Source organism: Delphinus delphis, chromosome 15, assembly GCF_949987515.2.
Source record: "Delphinus delphis chromosome 15, mDelDel1.2, whole genome shotgun sequence".
In the NCBI taxonomy this organism is placed as follows: domain Eukaryota; kingdom Metazoa; phylum Chordata; class Mammalia; order Artiodactyla; family Delphinidae; genus Delphinus; species Delphinus delphis.
Window position 1 is genome coordinate 49,974,687 of NC_082697.1, and position 22,648 is coordinate 49,997,334.

Genomic DNA, 22,648 nt, shown 5'->3' on the forward strand with positions numbered 1-22,648 from the left:
TCCGGTTCCGGCGTTCATGTGATAAGGGCGCTCACGTGACCACGCGCGGCGGCGGCGGCGGCGGCGGCGCGAGATGGTGGCAAGGTTGGCGCGTTTCGTGCTGCTGCTGGGGCTCGCAGCGCGCGGTTAGTGTCCGGGCTGCCGACGCCCGCGCCCCTCCACCCATGCCCAGGCCCCTGCGTCCCGGAGCCCCCTCCTCCCCGTCCCCGCACCCCTGCCGCACGCCCGCCTCCTCACTGCGTGTTCCCCGTAGGGCCCGCGCCCGCAGGTGCCGCCAAGATGAAGGTGGTGGAGGAGCCCAACACGTTCGGGTGAGCGGCGTCGCGGGGAGCGGCGGCGGGGGGTTCCCGCGGCGGTCCGTGCCCGGTTCCCCCTGACTGTGTCGCTTGTCTCAGGCTCAACAACCCGTTCCTGCCCCAGACCAGTCGCCTCCAGCCCAGGAGGGATCCTTCTCCCGTGTCTGGTGAGTTCGGGGCCCTGGCCGCGGGCGTGCTGGGGGCCTGGGAGGGAGCAGGGAGCTGGCCTGGCTTCCCGACCGGTGGTGCGCGTCAGCTCTCGGGAGCCTGCTCCAGGGGGGCAGGGAGGGAGGGAGGCCACGGATGAGGGGCCCTGAAAGTTAGGGCCTGGAGGGTCATGTTGTCGTTTGTCAATAATTCTAAAATTATTTTTAAGTGCGCGGTAACATTCCAGACTGTGATTGTACCAAGTTGAGTAGTTATCCCGGATATAGTCCTTAATTTTTTTCGCTAGAGTTGATTTTTGTTACAGTTCGGTGTTTGTTTTTCCAAACGTTTTTTATGCTTTTACAAGAAAAAACGTGTAGTTTTGTGTGTGTGTTTGTGTAAATTATTTTTGTGATGTTTGCCTTTTTTTGAGCAGTACTACTATACAGGTGTGCTCATTTGCTGTTGTTGCTCACGGTGTTTCTTCACGGTGGATGTGGGTCTTCACTGTTTTCACTTGGTGTTTGGTATTCCATAGGATGGCTCTGCATTCTTTTGTTGTCCAGCAAAGTGTTGTTTATGGTTTTTGGTCACTAGAAACATTGCTGAGGAGAACATCCCTCCAGGGACTGCCGCCTTCTACCCTTCTGTGAGTGGTTTCCTGAGACAGGATCTAAGAAGTGGAACTGCTGGGTTGTTAAATGAGTATTAAATATAACAAACAAAAATCCAAGAATTTTTTTTTTGGCTGTGTTGGGTCTTCGTTGCTGTGTGCGGACTTCCTTTAGTTGTGGCAATTGGGGTCTACTCTTAGTTGTGGTGTGCAGGCTTCTCATTGCAGTGGCTTCTCTTGTTGCGGAGCACAGGCTCTAGGAGCGCGGGCTTCAGTTAGTTGTGGCACGCGGGCTCAGTAGTTGTGGCACACAGGCTTATTTGCTCCACGGCATGTGGGGTCTTCCCGGACAAGAGCTCGAACCTGTGTCCCCTGCATCGGCAGGCAGATTCTTAACCACTGCACCACAAGGGAAGTCCCAAGATCTTTTTTTCTTGAATACTACCACATGTCAGGGTGTGTCTGTGCTGGGGATGTAGAAATGAAAAAAACATACAGTGTGCTCATGGAGTTGACAGTTTAAGTGGGGGGGGTAGATAGGCCATAAACAAAAAAGTAGGTAAAATGTGAAATGCTTGATGGTGAAAAACACTCTGTAGGTATGGAAAGCATTGAAGAGTGAGTGTTTGGGGGGGTTGTTTTGAGGACTGCTGTTTTAAATGGGTTCAGGAAAAGACTGAGAAGTGAAATTTTGTTCAAAAGTTGAAGGGGAACAGGAGTAAGGGATGTGAATATCTGGGGAAGAGTGGTCTAGCAAAAGGAGTGGCCAAATAAAGGCTTTGAGCAAGGATGCCAGGGCCAGAGGCATTGGCCGCAGGGGTACGGTGAGATCAGAGATAGAGGGTACAGCTGTGAGCTTTCACACTAAACAAATCGATTCCAGCTTTTTACTGTGAAAATATTGAATAGAAAAATGGAGGAATGTGGCTGTGCACAGCAGCATACTCTCCACCTCAGTACAAGAGTTGACATTTTGCCATGCTTGCTTTATCTTCTCGTTTTCACTTTGAAAAAAGTGAACTTTCATTTTGCTGAACCATTTGAAAGTCAGCTACAGACATCATGACGTTCTATTCCTAAATATTCACAGTATGGATCTCCCACTCCCCAAGTTAGCAGAAATTCTATAATATAACCAATTCACATCCACATTTCCCTGTTGTCTCAGGAATGCCTTCTACAGCTGTCCCAGGACCCACCCCACACGGGAATCAGTCAAGGGGTTGTGTGCCGGGCCAGTTGTCTTACAGGATGTTTGACCAGATCTGTCTGGTTTGTGAGGTCATTAGCTTGTTCTGCTTTCCCCAGTATATTCTGTAAATGGCCTGGAAGCTTGATTACAGTCAGGTTAAGCAGTTTGGGCACAAATACTTTGTAGGTAGGCATCATGTCAGAGGGCTGCAGTCGACTGCGGCTGAGTGCTGCCAGGGTCTAGCTGTGGGAGGCAGGTTTCTCTGCCCTCAGCGTGCCGTCCGTGAGCACTCCTTTGGTGCTGAGTGGACATGCTGCCCCCGGTGGCCTCCTGCTTCAGTCTGATGGGGTAGAGGAGTGCAGAACTCTGCTTCTCTCATGCCTTCTGCATTTATTGTTGGCTGGTGGTCTCTGGTAAAGAGGAGTGTTCCTTTTCCCCCGCTTTCTTTCTCTCTCCTTTTTGAACATCATTATTGGCTCAGATTTAAACCCTATTTTTATTGAGGTATAATTGACATGTTCAGTTTGATAAAGTTTGTAAATTGAGCACATGAATGTAATCACCACCCCCAAACAAGACTGAGAACATTTCCACCACCCAGAAGATGCCTACGTGTCCCTTTTAAATCCCCCCACCCATCACTTTCTGGCTCAGATTCAAACCCTATTTTTTTATTTTTTTAAATTTATTTTTGGCTGCGATGGGTCTTCGTTGCTCTGCATGGGCTTTCTCTAGTTGTGGTGAGCGGGGGCTACTCTTTGTTGCAGTGTGTGGGCTTCTCACTGCGGTGGCTTCTCTTGTTGCGGAGCACGGGCTCTAGGTGCACGGGCTTCAGTAGTTGTGGCTCGTGGGCTCTAGAGTGAAGGCGCAGGCTCGGTAGTTATGGCGCACGGGCTTAGTTGCTTTGCGACATGTGGGATCTTCCTGGACCAGGGATTGAACCTGTGTCCCCTGCATTGACAGGCGGATTCTTAACCACTGCGCCACCAGGGAAGTCCCTCAAACCCTATTTTTATTGAGGTAAAATTGATATGTTCAGTTTGATAAAGTTTGTAAATTGAGCACATGCATGTAATCACCACCCTCAAACAAAACTGAGAACACTTCCATCACCCAGAAGATTCCTATGTGTCCCTTTTAAATACCCCACCCCATCACTCTCTGGCTTCTATTGCTTTAGAATAGTGTCATCCGTGCTTGGATTTCAGCTGAGCAAGTCAGCATACACTTCCATGTCTGGAGTCTTCCTCAGCATCATGTTTTTGGGATTCATCTGTGTTGTTGCATGTATCAGTAGCTTTTTCTTATTGCTGAACACATACAAAAACTGAAATCCGAGTACGGTTTGTAGTCTAGTTAGTTGTATTGTGCCAACGCCAGTTTCCTAGTTTTGGTGATGTACTGCGGTTGTAAGTTTATGATTATTTCAAGGTAAAAAGCATGCACACACATACACACACATAGATGTATTTGTGCTGGAAGAATAGATGAAACCTATGTGATTTTAAGTTTCAAATTGAAATGCAGTATTACAGGGTTTTTATTTTCCCCATTCTTTTTTTTTTTTTACTTTTTTAAATACTTTATTTATTTTGGCTGCATTGGGTCTTCACTGCTGTGCGTGGGCTTTCTCTAGTTGTGGCGAGCTACTCTTCGTTGCGGTGCGCAGGCTTCTCATTGCGGTGGCTTCTCTTGTTGCGGAGCATGGGCTCTAGGCACGTGGGCTTCAGTAGTTGTGGCATGCGGGCTCAATAGTTGTGGCTCACGGGCTTAGTTGCTTGGCAGCATGTGGGATCTTCCCAGAACAGGGCTTGAACCCATGTCCCCTGCATTGGCAGGCGGATTCTTAACCACTGCGCCACCAGGGAAGCCCTCCCCTTTATTTTCTGCTCCTGTCTTTTCCCCTAACACTAAAAAGCTGGGTTCTTTAGTCACATAAATATATTTACTGGGTTTTCCCTATAATTTACATAAAATAGTTTCAGATTTAAAATAGCAATATTACTACTAACCATGAAACGAGTGAGGTTTTCTTGCAGTTTATTTTGGAGTGTATCCAGCCAAAGATGGACAGCAGGGCACTGTGGTCCAGCCTTCACCAGGTCATTGTTTTCTCTGTCATCAATTTGACTTGCAGTTGGATCCATAACGTTTCTGCTTATGTTCAGTTTTAGTGCTTGCCATACATATTTTTACTTTTGTTTTTTCCTTAACTTAAAAAAAAATAGTGTGTTACAATTTCAAGCACATGCATAAGTGGAGAAAGGGTATGTGAGGCACCAGGCACCCTCACCCAGCCCCGACCCTCACCCTGCCACTGCAGTTACTTTGAAACAAATTTCCCACAACTTATTTCATTTGTAAATATTTTGGTATGTGTCTCTTCAAGGGCATAGCCACAGTATCAAGCAACAAAAATCCCCTCTGTGCTTCTGTATGTTGCTAATACTGTCTCATAATTTTTTAATATAAATTTATTTATTTTATTTATTTATTTTTGGCTGTGTTGGGTCTTCATTGCTGTGCGCGAGCTTTCTCTAGTTGCGGCGAGCAGGGGCTACTCTTCTTTGCGGTGCGCGGGCTTCTCATTGCAGTGGCTTTTCTCGTTGTGGAGCACGGGCTCTAGGCGTGTGGGCTTCAGTAGTTGCGGCATGCAGGCTCAGTATTTGTGGCTCACGGGCTCTAGAGCACAGGCTTATTAGTTGTGGCACACGAGCTTAGTTGCTCCGTGGCATGTGGGATCTTCCCGGACCAGGGATTGAACCCATGTCCCCTGCATTGGCAGGCGGATTCTCAACCACTGCGCCACCGGGCAAGCCCCAGTCTCATAATTTTTAATAGGTGGTTGGTTTGTCTGAGTCAGTATGAAAGGTCTGTGTGTTGTGTGTGCTTGACACGTGTGCTTCAGTTTCCTTGAATCTATAGATGCCCTCCATTTTCTTGCAATTTATTGAGGAAACTGGGTCTCTTGTTTCCCACATTCTGGATTTTGTTCATTGCATTCCCGTGGTGTTTAATGTTTCTTCATCTATTAGCTGGAGTGCAGTTGTGTGCCTTCACCCTGGCTGGGCCTCCAATTTCGGGAGAGCAGTGGGGAGAGGCTTCCCCCCCACCTGGCCTCGGTCTCCCACCTTCAGTTCAGGGTCTGCAGAGGGGCATTTGTAGCCCTTTCTCAGGTGGAGGACCTTCCCTGCTGTTCCTGGTCGCTGAGCTTTCACCACGAATGGGTATTGGGTTCTGTCAAATGCTTTTTTTAAACCTATCAAGAGGATGATGGGTTTTCTCATTTAGGCTGTTTACATAGTGGGTAGCATTGGTTTTTGAATGTTGAGCCAACACTGTGTTCTTGGAGTAAGCTCCACTTGGGCACAGTGAATACATATGTTTTATATATTGCTGGATTTAAATTGCTAATTATTTCTGACTTTTTTAATTTCTAGACTTTCTGTTCTTTTTCTAATTTCTATTTATCTGCTGAGATTCCCTATCTCTTTATTACCATGTTTTACTTTACACCCTGGAACATAGTTGCAATAGCTGCTTTAAAATCCTCTTCTACTTCCAACATCATCTGTGTTTGTTGGGGTCAGTCTCCCATGTTTGCCTGTTCTCTCGGGGGTGGGTCGCATTTGCCTGCTTTTATGTCTAATACTTTTGGATACACCCTTGGCCCGGCTCTCCCTTGGGAGAATGTGGTGTGCTGAGGCAGCTGGCTGGGCAGAGCTCACCCAGGACCGACCTCCCTGCTTGGTGGTTCATGCATGCAGGGCTCAGCCAGAGAGCTGGGCAGGCTTCCCTCCCTCCACCCCCGCTGTCCTTTTTGATACCACCCCACGCCTTCCAGCTGCTGGGTAGGCTCCCTCTGTCCCAGATCCTATGGCCAGAGACTGGGGCGGGTTATGCCATTGCCTGCCCCAGGCGGGAACCCACAGGAATCAGTGCCCTCTTCTTCCAAGCCGGCCCCGCCGCACCACGCCGCCACCCCCCCCCCGCCCCCCGCCGCCCCTCAGTCCCCTCCACAGCCTCAGGCCTTAAGACATTCTCTACAGGGGGATCTGTAGGAGACTTGGTCCCATGTTAGTGGCTGTGGCTTCTGATACCTGGTATCGTCACATGGTCATTTGCTCTATTCTACAGCACATATATAATGGCCTGAAAACTAATATGGCATTACTGCTGTTAACTCATTAACAGTACTTGTTCTTAAGTCACTGAGAGTGATTCTTCTTCCGGTGAAGTGACGTTACTGTGTATAGTTCGGTTCGTTTGCTTTGATTTCAGCTGTAGGGGCTTTAATGTCATCCTTTTATTTTACCTTTGAGCACATTAGCATGCCTACGTGGTTCACATGTAAACCTTAGGACAGATACGCCCTGAGCTCTCCTTCCTGCCTTGTGCTCCCTGTCCAGGGCCATTTGCTGTTTTGTTTGTTTGTTTGTTTGTTTTAAGGTATAATTGACATATTAGTTTCAGGTATACAACATAATGATTCACTGTTTGTATATTTTGCAAAATGATGGGAATAAGTCTAGTTATTCTCTGACACCACACAGTTACCAAAACCTTTTTTTCTTCTTGTGATGAAGACGTTTAAGATGTAAAAAAAAATTTTTTTATACAGCAGGTTTTTATTACTTATTTTATACATATTAGTGTATACATGTCAATCCCAATCTCCCACTTCATCCCACCACCACCGCCCACACCCCAACCCCGCTTTCCCCCCTTGGTGTCCATATGTTCTCTACATCTGTGTCTCTCTCTTTTTTTTTAAATTTATTTATTTTCGGCTGTGTTGGGTCTTCGTTGCTGTGTGTGGGCCCTCTCCAGCTGCGGCGAGCGGGGGCCACTCCTCGTTGTGGTGCATGGGCCCCTCATTGCGGTGGCCTCTCCCGTTGCAGAGCTCTAGACATGCAGGCTTCAGTAGCTGTGGCTCACGGGCTCCAGAGTGCAGGCTCAGCAGTCATGGTGCACGGGCCTAGTTGCTCTGTGGCGTGTGGGATCCTCCCGGACCAGGGATCGAACCTGTGTCCCCTGCACTGGCAGGCAGATTCCTATCCACTGCGCCACCAGGGAAGCTGTGTGTCTCTATTTTTGCCTTGCAAACCAGTTAATCTGTAACCATTTTTCTAGATTCCACATATATGCGTTAATATACGATATTTGTTTTTTTGACTTGTTTCACCCTATGATTGTCTCTAGGTCCATCCACGGCTCTACAAATGACCCAATTTCGTTCCTTTTTATGGCTGAGTAATGTTCCATTGTATGTATGCACCACATCTTCTTTATCCATTCGTCTGTCGATGGAACATTTAGGTTGCTTCCATGACCTGGCTATTGTAAACAGTGCTGCAGTGAACATTGGGGTGCATGTGCCTTTTTGAATTATGGTTTTCTCTGGGTATATGCCCAGTAGTAAGATTGCTGGGTCATATGGTAATTCTATTTTTAGTTTTTTAAGAAATCTCCATACTGTTCTCCATAGTGGCTGTATCAGTGTACATTCCCACCAACGGTGCAAGAGGGTTCCCTTTTCTCCACACCCTCTCCAGCATTTGTAGATTTTCTGATGATGCCCATTCTGACTGGTGTGAGGTGATATCTCATTGTAGTTTTGATTTGCATTTCTCTAATAATTAGTGATGTTGAGCAGCTTTTCATGTGCTTCTTGGCCATCTGTATGTCTTCTTTGGATAGGACGTTTAAGATTTACTTTCTTAAGATGTGGTACATATATACAATGGAATACTACTCAGCTATAAAAAAAAGAACGAAATAATGCCATTTGTAGCGACGTGGATGCAACTAGAGATTATCATACTAAGTGAAGTTAAGCCAGAAAGGGAAAGACAAATACCATATGATATCACTTATATGTGGAATCTAAATATGACACAAATGAACATATCTACACAACAGAAACAGACTCAGACATAGAGAACAGAGTTGTGGTTGCTAAGGGGGGGGGTGTTGGGGGAGAAATGGAGTGGGAGTTCGGGGTTAGCAGATGTAAGCTTTTATATATAGAACGGATAAACAACAGGGTCCTACTGTGTAGCACGGAGAACTATATTCAATAGCCTATGATAAAGCATAATGGAAAAGAATATATATATATGTATAAATGAATCACTTTGCTGTACAGCAGAAATTGAGCACAACATTGTAAATCGACTATACTTCAATTTAAAAAAAAGATATACTTTCTTAGCAACTTTCAGATACGCAATTCAATATTATTAACTGTAGTCACTGTGCTGTACATTATATCCTCAGGACTTATTTATTACTGGAAGTTTATATCTTTTGACCATTTCACTCACTTTGTGTCCCCCCCAATCCCCTGCTTCTGGCAAACACTGATCTGTTCTTTGTATCTATAAGCTTGGTGTTTTGTTTTCCACATAAGTGAGATCATAACGTATTTGTCTTTCTCTGACATATTTCACTTAGGATAATGCCCTAAAGGTCCATCCGTGTTGCAGATGGCAATTTCTTGTTTTACGGCTGAATAATACTCTGTTGTATATGTATACTCCACCTTCTTTATCCATCAGTGGACACTTAGGTAGTTTCCATATCTTGACTATTGTAAATAATGCTGCTGTGAACAGGGGGGTGGAGATATCTTTCCAAGTTAGTGATTTTGTTTTCTTTGGATAAATACCCAGAAGTGGAATTGCTGGATTATATGGTAGTTCTATATTTAATTTTGGTGGGAACCTCCATCCTGTTTTCCATAGTGGCCACACCAATTTCCATTCCTACCAACAGTGTGCAAGTTTTCCTTTTCTCCACATCCTTGCCAACACTTGTCTTTTTTATAGTGGCTGTTCCGATAGGTGTGAGGTGATATCTCATTGTGGTTTTGATTTGCATTTCCCTGATGATTAATGACGTTGAGCATCTTTTCATGTGCCTGTTGGTCATTTGTCTTCTTTGGAAAAATGTCTATTCAGACGCTCTGCCCATTTTTTAACTGGATTGTTTGTTTTTTTGCTATTGTGTGAGTTCTTTATACATTTTGGATATTAGCCCCTTATGTATATGATTTGCTAGATGTTTTATCCCATTCAGTAGGTTGCCTTTCATTTTGTTGATGGTTTCCTTGGCTGTGCAGATCTTTGTAGTAAGATATTGTCCCATTTGTTTATTTTTGCTTTTGTTTGTGGAGTCAGATTTTGAAAATCATCACTGAGACTGATGTCAAAGAGCTTATCACCTATGTTTTCTTCTAGGAGTTTCATAGTTTCTGGTCTTACATTCAACTTAAATTTTTGTGTATGGTGTAAGATAGTGGTCCAGTTTAACCAGCACCGTTTATTGAAGAGATTATACTTTCCTCATTGTATATCCTTGGCTCCTTTGTTGTAAATTAATTGACTGTATATGTGTGGCTTTATTTCTGGACTCCCTGTTTTTATGCCAGTGCCATACTGCCTTGATTCTTTGTATGTATGTATGTATTTATTTACCTGGCTGCATTGGGTCTTCGTTGCTGCACGTGGGCGTTCTCTAGTTGCAGCGAGCGGGGGCTACTCTTTGTTGCGGTGCGCGGGCTTCTCATGGCAGTGGCTTCTCTTGTTGCGGAGCATGGGCTCTAGGCATGCAGGCTCAGTAGTTGTGGTGCATGGGCTTAGTTGCTCCGAGGCATGTGGGATCTTCCCAGACCAGGGATCGAACCTGTGGCCCCTGCACTGGCAGGTGGATTCTTAACTACTGTACCACCAGGGAAGTCCCATACTGCCTTGATTCTGTTTGTTGTTATTTTATGTTTAGTCTTCTGGTGTTTCTTTTTGCTAGTATAAGAAAATATGAATTACCCTCTTTTTACTGTGGTAAAATATACATAAAAATTACCATTTTAACCATTATTAGATGTTCAGTTATTAAACACATCCATATTGTTGGGCAAACATCACCTCTATCATCCCCAGAACTTTTTCATCTTCCCAAACTGAACCTCTGTCCCCATTAAACAACTCCCCACCCCTCCCAGCCTCTGGCCCCCGACATTCTACTTTCTGTCTCTATGAATTTAATGACTCTAGATCCCTGCTGTGGTCACTGTGTGTACACAGGTTGAAATTCACAGGTTGAAATCGTAACTGAAAAAGATGATGGTGTTAGGAGTTGAGGTCTTTGGAAGGTGCTTAAGTCATGAGAGTGGAGCCCTCAATAATGGGATTGATGCCCTTATAATAGAAAGAGGCTCCAGAGATCCCTAGTCCCTTCTACCATGTGAAGACACAGTGAGAAGGCACCCTCTGTGAACTAGAACGCGACTGTGCTGGTGCCCTGATCTTGGGCTTCAAACCCCCACAGAACTGTGAAAAATAAACTTCTGTAGTTGTAAAATTACCCAGTGGTATTTTGTTATAGCAGCTCGAATGAACTAAGTACCTCACGTAAGTGGAATCATATAATTCTTGTCCTTTTGTGACTGGCGTGTTTCACTTAGCATAATATCTTGAAGGTTCATTTATGTGGCAGGATTTCCTTCCTTTTTAAGGCTGAATAATATTCCATTGCACATATATACTACATTCTGCTTATTCATCTATCAGTGTACACTTGGGTTGTTTTTACTTTTTGGTTACTGTGAATAATGCTGATCTGAACATGGGTGTGCAGCATCTGAGTTCCTGCTTTCAGCTCACATACCCAGGAGTCGATTTGCTGTATCATATAAATCTACGTTTAAGCTTTATGAGGAACCACCAAACTGTTTTCAACAGCGCTGCACCGTTTTACATTCCCGCCAGCAGCGCACAAAGGTTTCAATTTCTCCACATCCTAACCAACATTTATTCTTTTCTGTGTTGTTGTTGTTGTTGTTGTTGGATAGTAGCCATCCTAATGGATGTGAGGTGATATCTCATTGTGGATTTTATTTGTATTTACTTATTTTTCACTTCTTCAGGAAAATGTCTAGTAATCCTTGGCCCATTTTTTAATTGGGTTGTTTGGGGCGTTGCTGTTGTTGTTAATAGGAGTTCTTTATATGTTTTGGATATTACCCTTGTTAGAAATGTGATTTGCAAATACTTTGCAAATGTGATTTTTGCAAATACTTTGGAAGGCGGATTCCTAACCACTGGACCAGCAAGGGAAGTCCCTGATAGTCTATTTTGTCTGATGTTAGTGTGGCCATTCCTGCTTTCTCTCATTATTTGCGTATCTTTTTCCATCCTTTCACTTTCAGCCTGCTTGTGTCTTTGATCTTAAATGCGTCTCTTACAAACAGTATATATAGTTGGATCACATTTTTTTTACCCATTTGGCCAATCTGTGCCTTTTGAATGGGAGAGTTTAACCTGTTTACATTTAAAGTAGTCATTGATAAGGAAGGATTTAGAGGAAACAAAACGGCAAAATTTGTCTTATAGTTTTTTTGTCTCATTCCCTCCATTCCTTTTTGTTGACTTACTTCTAAGTGACATGTTTTGACGTCCTTTTTACTTTTGTGTATTAGTCTGTGTAGCTATTTCCTCTACGGTTGCCAGGGGATTACATACGATCATAAAGCTGTTAAGTCTAATTTGTACATGATTGAAATTGGTATAAATTCAAAGACTTCTCCTGTACAGCTCTGTCCCTCCCCCAACTTTGTTATTGATTTCAGAAATTACCTCTTTAAATGTAGATTTGTAATTATTTTTATGCATCTTTTTAAACCCTGTAGTTTGCAGATCAGAATCACATACTGCTTTGGGTTTGCCAGTGTATTTGCCTTTACTGGAAGGACTCTCTCCAGGGCAGGCCTCGTGGTAACGAAATCCCTCACCTTTTGTTTATCTGGGAGTGTCTTGATTTTGCCCTCATTTTTGGAGGATAGTTTCCTGGATGTAGACTCCTCAGTCGACAGTTTTTTCTGCCATCCCACAGCTTTCTGGCCTCTGAAGTGTGGCAGAGAAATGGGCGGGTAGTCTTATTAAGGATCCCTTGATGTGATGAGTCACTCCTTGCTGCTCTGGACTTGGTTTTTGACAGTTTTCTTCTGTGTCTTGGTGTGGGTCTGTCTGAGTTTATTGTACTTGGAGTTCAGTGAGCTGCTTGGATGTGTAGATTCATGTGTTTTGTCAAGTTGGGAGAGTCATTTCCTCAGATACTCTCTCTGCCCCTCTCTTCCTTCAGGGACTCCCACTGTGTGTCCTGCCATCTCTTCACTGGTTCTTTTCTCTGCTCAAAATCTGTTAACCCCTTTTGTGGATTTATTTCAGTTGTATTTTTCAGCTCCAGATTTTTTTGGTTCCTTTCGATACTGTTCGTCTCTCTGCCTACATGTCATTTGCCTGATAGACTTTAGTTCTTTGTGTTTCCCTCCAGGTCCTTAAGCATATTTCAGACATTTGTTTAACTGAAGTCTTCTATCAGTCCAGTGTCTGGGCTTCTCCCAGGTGGTTCTGTTGGGTTTTCCTTTGAAGAGGCTGCAGTTCCTTTGCAGCCTGGCCCCATGCTGGGGCGGCCTTCACCACCAGGCTGGGTGTGTTCGGAGTCTAGGGGCAGCTGTGTGCACGCTGCTCCTGGTTGTCTTTGGTTCTCCAAGAGTCTCACCCCAGCTCCTCCTCAGGTCCTGGATGGCCTGTTGTGTGTGTCCAGCCATAACCCCTTGCCCTGCTGCAGCCCTCGTGAGCAGCTCCCTTTCCTTCCTGGTGATCTGAGTTGGGCAAAACAGAGACCAGTCCTCCCGGCAGCCCCCAGCTAGGCTGGGATGTTGCAGGTGAGGTCAGCCTGCTCCTCACAACCACGCTGGGGTGGTGGCTTTGCTGCGTTGTGCTCACTTGGTTGCTGTAGACCTGATTTGCAGAACTGGGTTAGCTCAGCTGGTTTGTAGTGGTTCACTTGCTGTTTTCACAGGGATATGAGCTTGGAGCTTCCTAGTCTGGTACTTTGCTGATGTTGCCCCAACTCTTTTGCTCCAGTTTTAAAGTTTAAACTACTGGATCTTTTCCTAAATGGCCCTGGTTCTGTGGCTTTCTGCACGCCTGCTCTTTGCACTGCACTCAGCGGGCCGTGCTCTCCCCTTCCAGGGCCCGTGCATCTCTCCAGACTTTCTGGCAAGTGCTTCAGCCTGGTGGAGTCCACGTGAGTGAGGGCAGGGGCAGGCGTGGCCAGGGCCTGGGACGCCCCCTGACAGCGCTGTGCCCCCAGGTACAAGTACGAGCTCTGCCCGTTCCATAACGTGACGCAGCACGAGCAGACCTTCCGCTGGAACGCCTACAGTGGGATCCTCGGGTGAGCGGCGCTGGGGGTGGCTGCGGCTCCACCTGCCCATTGTCCACCCCACCCAGCCTCACCCACTCTGCTCCTCCCCAGCATCTGGCACGAGTGGGAAATCGCCAACAACACCTTCAGGGGCATGTGGATGAGGGACGGTGACTCCTGCCACTCCCGGAGCCGGCAGAGCAAGGTGGGCTGGGCGGGAGGGTGGGATTGGGGCCTGCTCCCCCCACCCGCTCACCAAGGTTTCCCACCAGGTGGAGCTCACCTGTGGCAAAACCAACCGGTTGGCCCACGTGTCTGAGCCAAGCACCTGTGTCTACGCACTGACGTTCGAGACGCCCCTCGTCTGCCACCCCCACTCCTTGTTAGGTGGGCGCCGGGGCCGGCAGGGGGCACTGGGGGACGTGGGGGGCAGAGGGGCTCTGCTTAGTCTGGTTTCTGTTGGATTCTCAGTGTACCCGGCCCTGCCCACGGCCCTGCAGCTGAGGTGGGATCGGCTGGAGCAGGACCTGGCGGATGAGCTGATCACATCCCAGGTGAGCGACAGGGCGGGCACCGCCTGGGCAGGGAGCAGTGCAGCTGCAGTAGTGCTCCCTCCTCGTCCTCCACCTGCAGGGCTACGAGAAGTCACTCAGGGCGATTTTTGAGGATGCTGGTTATTTAAAGACCCCAAAACAAAGTGAATCGGTGCAGCAGGAAGGAGGTGCCAAGGGCCTGGTGTTTCAGACGCTGGAGAGCTGTAACGAGGTACAGACGGCGCTCCCAGGCCTGGGACCGGCCTCCCACCAAGGGCCTGACTGCTCCATTTCAACTCCTGTTCTAGGCTCATAAAGCCCTGTCAAAGGAGATGAAAAGACTTAAAAGCATACTGACCCAGCACGGCCTCCCCTACGTGAAGCCTGCAGGTCAGTTGTGCCCAGGGGTTGTGGCTAAGCCCACCTTGGGACCTGCCGCCCTGTAGGTCAGGTCCTGACCTCCTGCCGCCTGGTGTTTTGGCAGAAACTTCCAGCTCTGAGCACTTGGGTCCCAGGACACCCACGGACAAGACAGCAGAGCTGCTACGAGGTGACCCTGGACTGCGTGGGAACACCCTGTGATCTGGGGCAGGAGGAGCAGGGTGACAGGTCACAGCCAGAGGACACCTTCCTGTTCCTTCTGTGCCAGCAGGCTCTCGGGGTTGTGTGCAAAGATGCAGACAAAATAAAGATTCAAAGTTTTAATTAATTTCCCTACTGATAAAAATAATTCCATGAATTCTGTAAACCATTGCATAAATGCTATAGTGTAAAAAAATTTGAACAAGTGTTAACTTTAAACAATTCACTACAAGTAAATGATTATGCATTATAAATACTACCTTCTGGGTTAAGAAAATTCCATTCCAATAACATTCTCCTCTAAATACTCAAAACAGACATACAGATTGGGGCTTCCATAAATTAATCCACATGAAGCATCCACACTGAGTCGTGGTCTTCTGCTGACCACAGTTACACAAATGGTGTGACAATGTAACATCACCGCTAATACTGAACACTCAGGAGCTGACAGATTCGGCAACAAGAACGGCCTCGCCGAGCACCACGCAGCTTCAGCTGCTACACCCAGTGCCCCCCTTCATCACCTGACTGCGGGGCGGTGACACCCTGAGACGCCGAGCCTGGCTGAGCCCAGCATGGGTGGCCCCTCAGAACACCAGGGCCACCGCAGACAGGCAGCAGGGGTGGGAGGGCCCCGAGGTAGCCCCGGGAGCTCCACTCTGGGTGGTTCTTTGGTCCTCCCACCACACACCTGTCCTCAGAGCCAGCGAGTGCCTGGGAGGGGGCGCCTCCAACCCCCACCCCGAACCCCACAGAAAGAACTGACCGGAATAGCTTATAAATACACCTAAAGCTTAATTGTTCTTGCTTATAATTTGAAAATATCTAGGCTAGATGTCAATAACAAACGTCCTATTTTCCCCCCAAAAGACCAAAGGCCTGAAATGGGAAACAAGTGCATAAATATTAATAAAATAAAGAATTTTAAACAGTGATAACAGTAGCACAAAATATACGTAATTTCTAAGAGCTACTAAATCATTATCAGTATAATTAGAAACAAAGTAGATTCACTACAACCAAGTCATATAGTTACCTTTAGCAGCGGGCGAGCTGCACGATGCCATGGACCCACCTTAAAAAATGACAGCTTTCCTATCAGTTTGCCTTATGTTAAAAAAAAAAAAAAAGATCTTAAACTTCTCACTATAGTAAATACATTCTAATTTGGTCACTGATAAAAATTTTTACCTAGTCACCTTGCACTTAAAAAATGCTATATAAAGTCTTTGGCACAGCCCCAAGCAGGGGGCATCCTGTCCCTTCCGGGCCAGGGCCCAGCCCCTGCTCCGCACCTGGCGGCAGACTCTGGGAAGATTCTCAAGCCAATCTGGATCTGCCACGAGCAAAGTCTGGGTCAACTACAGACAGGTTTTACTTCCTCCCAGATTCCTAGGGAAAGTGACCCAATGCAGACAGAAAAGACTGAAGCCGGCACTAAAATCTGACCCGTTCCCAGCAGCCTTTCTGCCACCCTGCCCCCGCACGGCGGCCGGGTCCTCCCCAACCCCATGGTCCCTCGAACATAACACCTGCACAAACAGATCCAGTGCAGTGTCGCCCTGGAGGCTGGCTAGGGTCTCCCACATGGGTGGAGAGAGGCTCCAGCCAGGATGCCTGCCAGCAAGCTCTGGGAAGGGGGAGCACCACATGGCTCTGCACAGTCAGTATGACGCCCGCCCCGTCGGGTCTCCCACCCCACTGCCCTGCTCACTGTCACCGCGCTGACCAAGTCCAGGGGAGAAAGGACAGCACGCAGCTCCTTGGCTTTCCTAGGCGCAGGCACTTGAGCGGGAGGCCGCAGGCGCAGGGCGCTGTCACTGACGCTCCAGTTAATGTGCACGTGTTCAGGAAATGAGTTCCCTTCATAAAATTAAAAACATCTACATGTATATGTGTCTCTCAATAATCACTCTGCTATAAATACTATTAGTTTGCACTTAATTTGGAAACTGTAAAAATCCTAGGCATTTCTCACTACTAGATAAATGCTCACTTCATAAGTACTAATTTCAGATATGAAACCTAATGTGTTTACCGTACTATGGATTAACAATAGACCGATAGGAAATACTCTGTTCACAGTACACGTATAAAGCTTCATATTATCGCATATTAAAAACATGAACCTCAAAGCAGCTTATAGCAACTCGGAACGTCTGCCTAAACTCTTCCGTCTACAAAGTGCTTCTCGGGATGTGAACTCCCAGGATCCGGTCACAGTGGCGTCAGGACCACAAACCCCGCAGAGTCACCCTGCCCGCCGAGCCCCCCACACGGCCTTCAGGGTCTGTGAGGAGAGTACGAGACCGTGGGTGGTCTGTTTGGGGCTGGGGTCCCGACGTCGGTGGCACCAGGAGGCGGGCGACAAGGCGGCCGTCACCAGGGCAGGGGCTGGCCCGCGCAGTAGGGGCACTCGGGTGCGCTGGCTGCGCACGGCTCGCAGAGCACACGATGCTGGCAGGGCCGCAGGACAGCGCTGCGGGCCCGCTCCCCGCACACCCCGCACTGCTTCGCTTGCAGCTGGAAGATCACCTGCGGGGGAGACGCAGTCAGGGGGTACCCCGCCCCCACCCAGGCCGGGCCCAGGGTCAGGGTGGGGTGGACTCCCCTGCTGGGGGCCACCCAGGAACAAAAAGATGGGGTGGGAGAGGCTTCACCAGAAGACCCTTGGGTGGGGACGGGCTCCCGGGGCCAGAGCCACCACGTGGTGTGGGAAGAGTAGCCAGGCAGGTGGCCACACGGAGGGGCCAGGTCAGGATGGACCCCAACTTGGGACCCAGCCTCCGGCCGACAGCAGCCAAAACCTGGATGATGGCGCCTTGGAGATGGATGCGAGGTGTGCATCCCAACGGCCTGGGCCGTGAGCCAGGGAGGGGACAGTGTTTGAGAGGCAGAGTTGTGGAGCCTTCCCAATGCCCCAAGTTCTAACAAAATGCCCGGGTGTGGAAGGATTTTCCAACTAAGCTGAGGGCAGCGGCTTTCACGCTACACCAGGCAAGGGGGTGACCAGGGACCCTGGAGGGTGACACAGGGAGGTGCCCCAAACACCACCAGACCTCCAGCCGCGTGAGGCGACATGGCCCCTGTCCACGAGGGCATGGCCTCCAAGAGGAGGCGAAGGTGGGAGTGGACGGAAGCTGCTCGGCCGGCTCCCCACCACCTCCATGCACCCCCTCCAGTGCCTTGAAAACGAGACCCGGACTCACCCCATCCACTGCTTCCAAATCGAGGCGCAGCTGACTCTGCAGCGAATGCAGCTTCGGCAGGGGGATGGCGCTGATGTCACCACAGCCGCGCAGCCCGGGGAGCATGGAGGCCAAGCCCCGGCCCTCCAGCTCCTCCTGCAGCCGTCGGAACTGGGCCTCCACCTCATCCTTCTTCTGCAGCGCCAGCTGCCGGGCGCTGTCGGCTGCGAGCGCCCGCTCCTTGGCCTCCTTGGCCTCCCGCTGCCACGCGTCACAGGCCTGAAACCCAGGGGCTGCAGTGACGGGGCCGGCAGCCGCCACACACGCCTGTCTCACCTGCGCGGCGGCCCCTTCCCAGGCTCACCTGCTTCACCTGTTGCCAGGACTCCTCCCACTGCCGGATCTTCCTCTTGGCCTCCTCCAGCTGCCGCCTGACCCGCGCCAGCTCGGCACTGTTTGGACTCGCGCCTGAAGGGGCCGTGGGGCCAGCATTCAGGATGGGTGACGGGCTGGGAGAGAAGCTGCCAGAGACAAAGTCCCAGATGCTGCCGGGGACGCCATTCAAGCCTGAGTGTGGAGGAGCCGGATGTCAGCCTGCTTTTGTGCTGGGACCTCACAAGCATCTCCCCAGCAAGCTCTGGGGACCCCAATCTCTCCACCAGAAAAGGAAACAAATCCGTTTCTGTGGCTGCATCCTGGAGGCAGCAGTGCTCAGACTCTTGTCCCAGAACCCTTTACGCACTTAGAATCTGGAGGACCCCAAAGGGTTTTTGTTTGCATGGGCGACATCCATTGACATCCATGTTTCATTAGAAATTAAAACAGATACTTTAAAATATCAACTCTTTTAAAACAAAACAGATCGCATAACATTTCTCAAGGAAAGAAATTTAAATCAAGTTTCCTGTTTTTGCAAATCTGTCTGGTTCTGCGCTTGGTCTCTGGCGATATCACACCCCCGCAGCCTGCAGGTGAGACAGGTCTCGCCGTGGTGGTGTCACGAGAGCGGCTCGGGGTCCCAGGCACAATGACACCCCCACAGAGGTTCAGGTGCAAACCCCAGGCCCCCTGCCCAGGGCACCTTGCGCCGAGCAGCAGACACGGGGATGGGATGGGCCACACTGTGGCCGCCTCCCGCACCTGGAGCCCCAAGAGCCCCGCTCACCGAAGGAGTTGTAGGACGGGGCTGGGGGGCCCAGCGCTCGGGGCTCCGACTTGAGGGCTTGAGGCTGCTGGGGGGGCGTCATGGCTGAGGAGACGAGCGGCCCCGACAGGGACTGGGAGAAGGAGCCGAGTGGGGAGGCGGACAGGGACGACGAGGACTGCAGGGACGGGGAGCGGGGCAGGCAGCCTGGGATGGCCACGGGCGCCGAGCCCCCCAGCGACCGCTGACCTGCGTGGGGCGGAGGGGCCGGGTTAGCGAGGGGTGGAGCAAGATCCTCTGCCCCAGGAATCCCCCAGCACCGCTCCGAGCTGATGGAGCGGGTGGACACCGGGGGTGGGGGTGCTGGGGGGACCCCCACCCAGAGAGGTGTGGCTGCACCCCTCACTGCTCAGACACTAGGCCCTGCCCGGCCGACCTGTCCATGGGCATGGTGGTCCCAGTACTTTTTGGGCCCCCCAGAAATGGTTTCTTTTAATAATAGAAGAGGGATTTCCTTGGTGGTCCAGTGGTAAAGAATCTACCTTACAATGCAGGAGACGAGGGTTGGATCCCTGGTCAGGGTACTAAGATCCCACATGCCTCAGGGCAACTAAGCCCTCGCGCCACAATTACTGAGCCCGGGCACCTCAATTAGAGAGCCTCCATGCCGCAAACTACAGAGCCCATGCACCACAACTAGAGAGGGAAAACCCACATGCCACAACTAGAGAGAAGCCTGTGCGCCGCAACGAAATATCCCGCATGCCTCAACTAACACCTGACACAGCCAAAAATAAATTAATTGAATAAATAATAAATAAATCTTTAAAAAAGTAACAGAAGAAGAAAGATAAACTTTTAGGTCAAACAGAATGATTCAGTATCTAATGTTAACACATTTGTCTTCATGCCAATGCAGTGGTTAAACATCTCAGAAGGGCCACAAAGCCCTGACCCCCACCTCTGCAGGGACCTCAGGGTGGGGGGTGCAGGGATGGAGACAGGACCCCTCCCACCTTAGAGCCACAACAGAAGGCCCTGGAAAGCACCGGGTGCAGGCACTACCTGTGGGTCCGAGGTCACGGCTGTCGTGCTCCTCCAGGTCCTTATCTGGGGGCACGAGGCTGATGTCACCAAGGTGAAGGTCTAAGGAGGATCCTGCAGGACAGAACCGGCGTCATCGCAGGGGAAAGCCAGGCTCTCGTGGCGGAGGGGACCCGTCTGGGCTTGGGGCCAATCTACTAGCCTCAGCAACACAGCCCTCATCTCACTGACTCAACTTCTAATCATTTGGTAAAATCTAACCAAATAAACATGCTTGACTAGTAAAGAAAATTCCAGGACGGCCACGTCCAGGGGAAAGCGGCTCACGGACGACTCAGGTGGCACCTGCGCTGACCTCCTCAGCCAGGTCACAGCAGAGACCCACATCCATTCTCCCCTGGGGCACTGAGCTGGGTGTTCTGCTGCAGCCCTCGGTGCCCCCCAGGCCTGTCTGTTAAAGGGACAGGGGAATGGAACATGGCCCCCTCGGCGCTGAGCCCACCTGACACTCCCTCCTGGGGTCCTGTACCCTGGGGACCTGACACCAAGCAGGAAGCTGTCTTGGGGTGGCCAAGATCAGGCCTGCCAACCCCCGAAGTTCCCACAGCCCCACAGGGTCGACTCAGGGAAGTTGTGGACTGGGAACCGAGGGGAGGGGCTGCAGGAGCTCCTGGGACACAGCGTGGGGCCAGAGAGACCTCCCCAGCACAAAGTCACAGGCAGGTCCGCAGCAAACCATGGTGACATCGAAGGCACAGCACACAAGGAGCTCTGCCACCTCAGAACCTTTCTCCCCAACCCCCCTCTGGGGTCTGCTCTCCCAAAGCACCCCTTCCAGGAGGCAGGTGAGCCTCTCCTGTGTGGCTCAGTCCCATGCCCCCTGCTGGCCGCAGGGCCCCTCAGTGCCCCATGACGCCTGGTCAGATGCACCAAGTCCCATTTCAAGAGGCCACAAAGGCACTCAACGCCCCCAGCCCAGGGGTGGACCATGGGGACCCTCGTCAGAACTGCCTGCTCTGGGTCAGCCTCCCACCTCTGCCCCTCCCCCAGCTGCCTGGTGCCAAGTGTCAGAGTCCCTGGACAGTGTCCAACCCAATGAGCAGCATCAAGTCAGACCCACCCCAGAGAGGAGGAAGCTCAGCTCTGACTACGCCCCCCCACCCCCTGGGGCTCAGCCAGACCCCCAGGAGCAGAGGAAGGAGGAGCCGGGAGGCTGGGGTGGCCGCATTTGATCCAAGAGTCAAGAGGGCAAGGTGGGGACTTCCCTGGCGGCACAGTGGTTAAGAATCCGCCTGCAAATGCAGGGGACACGGGTTCAATCCCTGGTCTGGGAAGATCCCACATGCCGCGGAGCAACTAAGCCTGTGCACCACAACTACTGAGCCTGCACTCTAGAGCCCGCGAGCCACAACTACTGAAGGCCACACGCCACGACTACTGAAGCCCATGCACCTAGAGCCCATGCTCCGCAACAAGAGAAGCCACCGCAATGAGAAGCCCCCACTCGCCACAACTAGAGAAAGGCCACGGCAGCAACGAAGACCCAACACAGCCAAAAATAAATAGATAAACAGATAAATTTATTAAAAAAAAAAAAAAAGAGGGCAAGGGGATGAGACTGTGGCTCTGGAACAGAGAGACCCACGCCCAGGGAGGGGGCTGCTGCCTTTCAAATGAAAGACCCTCTACCACACTCAGGGGGGAAAAACGGGGCAGGAGACGTGTGACTTCTGAGGAGTCAGGAGCCAGACACATGCAGAGCAGACTTGGGGTCCAGCCTAATGGGCAGCCCCATCCCTTCCCTGCCTGGCCCCCATGGGGACCACTGAGCCAACCACGGGGAGGGCTCCCACCCGATGCCAGCGCTTAGCGGCCCACTGGGGTCCCAGCGCAGCTTCTGCCCCAGGGCAAGGCTACCATGCGCACCCGGGAAGGCGGACGAGGGGGCCCCGCGTCTGTTTCCTTCCCTGTTTCATCCCCGCCACCTGCAGACACGACCTGGTCCTGGCCCCACTGGCAACGACAGCCAGGAGCACGGAATGGGGCACAGGCTCCCTCGGCCCAGAGGGATCCCCCGACTGTACGGCACTGCAGGAAGAACTATTTGAAGGGCTGGTGAACACAGGGTGGCAACCGGGCCAGGGCCCCTGGAGTTTCCACCTCTGCTCTGGGGTGTGAGGAGGCCAAAGGAGCTGAGCCTGTGACACCGGACGCTGTGGACATCAATGCAGGCCCTGGGCTGGCAGCACCCCAAGCTCCTCAGTCCTGGGGCAGCGGCAGGAAGACGTGAAGCGCTGCTCACAGCGCTGTCCCAACTGTGACAATAGCGCCTGCACAGCTGGACCAGCCCCGCCAACAGTTTCATGTGACGCACCCGATGCCCACATCCAAGGATGGAGGCGACTAGAAGGTGGCCTGATGCAAGAGTGGTGACAGGAAGAAAAGACCAACCCGAGCCCCTCAGGGAGACAGCGGGGCTGGGACCGTGGGGGCAGCACCCGCCTCTGGCCTGCACAGTCCCCCTTTCCTCCTGGGGGCTCCACTCCCCTCTGTGGGTGCCCCCTCCAGGCCCTGCTTCTCAACGCTTCTTTGCAGCAAGTGCCTCCTGCTCCCCAGGATGCCTCCCGACATCTAGAAGCACGCAGGGCCATTCGTGTCCGGGAGCCGCCAAAACCAAGCACCACATACCAGGTGG

General features: G+C 50.6%; 2 protein-coding genes across 9 annotated transcripts in view; one reads left to right on the top strand and one right to left on the bottom strand.

The window, feature by feature from the left end:
• The first annotated feature begins 9 nt into the window (after window positions 1–9).
• GNPTG (N-acetylglucosamine-1-phosphate transferase subunit gamma) lies at window positions 10–14,815 on the top strand. Of its 2 annotated transcripts, none has more exons than XM_060031452.1 (11): window positions 10–125; window positions 254–311; window positions 396–463; window positions 3,885–3,963; window positions 13,406–13,489; window positions 13,571–13,664; window positions 13,732–13,846; window positions 13,931–14,013; window positions 14,093–14,224; window positions 14,301–14,382; window positions 14,477–14,815. In XM_060031452.1, the coding sequence occupies exons 1-11, from the start codon at window positions 74–76 to the stop codon at window positions 14,572–14,574; spliced, it is 945 nt and encodes a 314-aa protein (XP_059887435.1). In that variant the 5' UTR covers window positions 10–73; the 3' UTR covers window positions 14,575–14,815. The 2 variants fall into 2 exon arrangements, with proteins under 2 accessions (XP_059887435.1, XP_059887436.1); XM_060031453.1 differs by lacking the exon at window positions 3,885–3,963 and adding an exon at window positions 13,285–13,339.
• Window positions 14,816–15,694: 879 nt separating this feature from the next.
• UNKL (unk like zinc finger) overlaps window positions 15,695–22,648 on the bottom strand; it is a 44,046-nt gene continuing 37,092 nt past the window's right edge. For 3 of the 7 annotated variants that reach the window (XM_060031445.1, XM_060031450.1, XM_060031451.1), the window contains 5 exons: window positions 19,975–20,067; window positions 18,931–19,158; window positions 18,130–18,332; window positions 17,787–18,044; window positions 16,313–17,112 (listed from right to left, as the gene is read on the bottom strand). In XM_060031445.1, the coding sequence (XP_059887428.1) occupies window positions 16,957–17,112; window positions 17,787–18,044; window positions 18,130–18,332; window positions 18,931–19,158; window positions 19,975–20,067 (938 nt within the window). In that variant the 3' untranslated portion in view covers window positions 16,313–16,956. The other 4 variants (XM_060031446.1, XM_060031448.1, XM_060031444.1 and 1 more) reach the window with 4 other exon arrangements.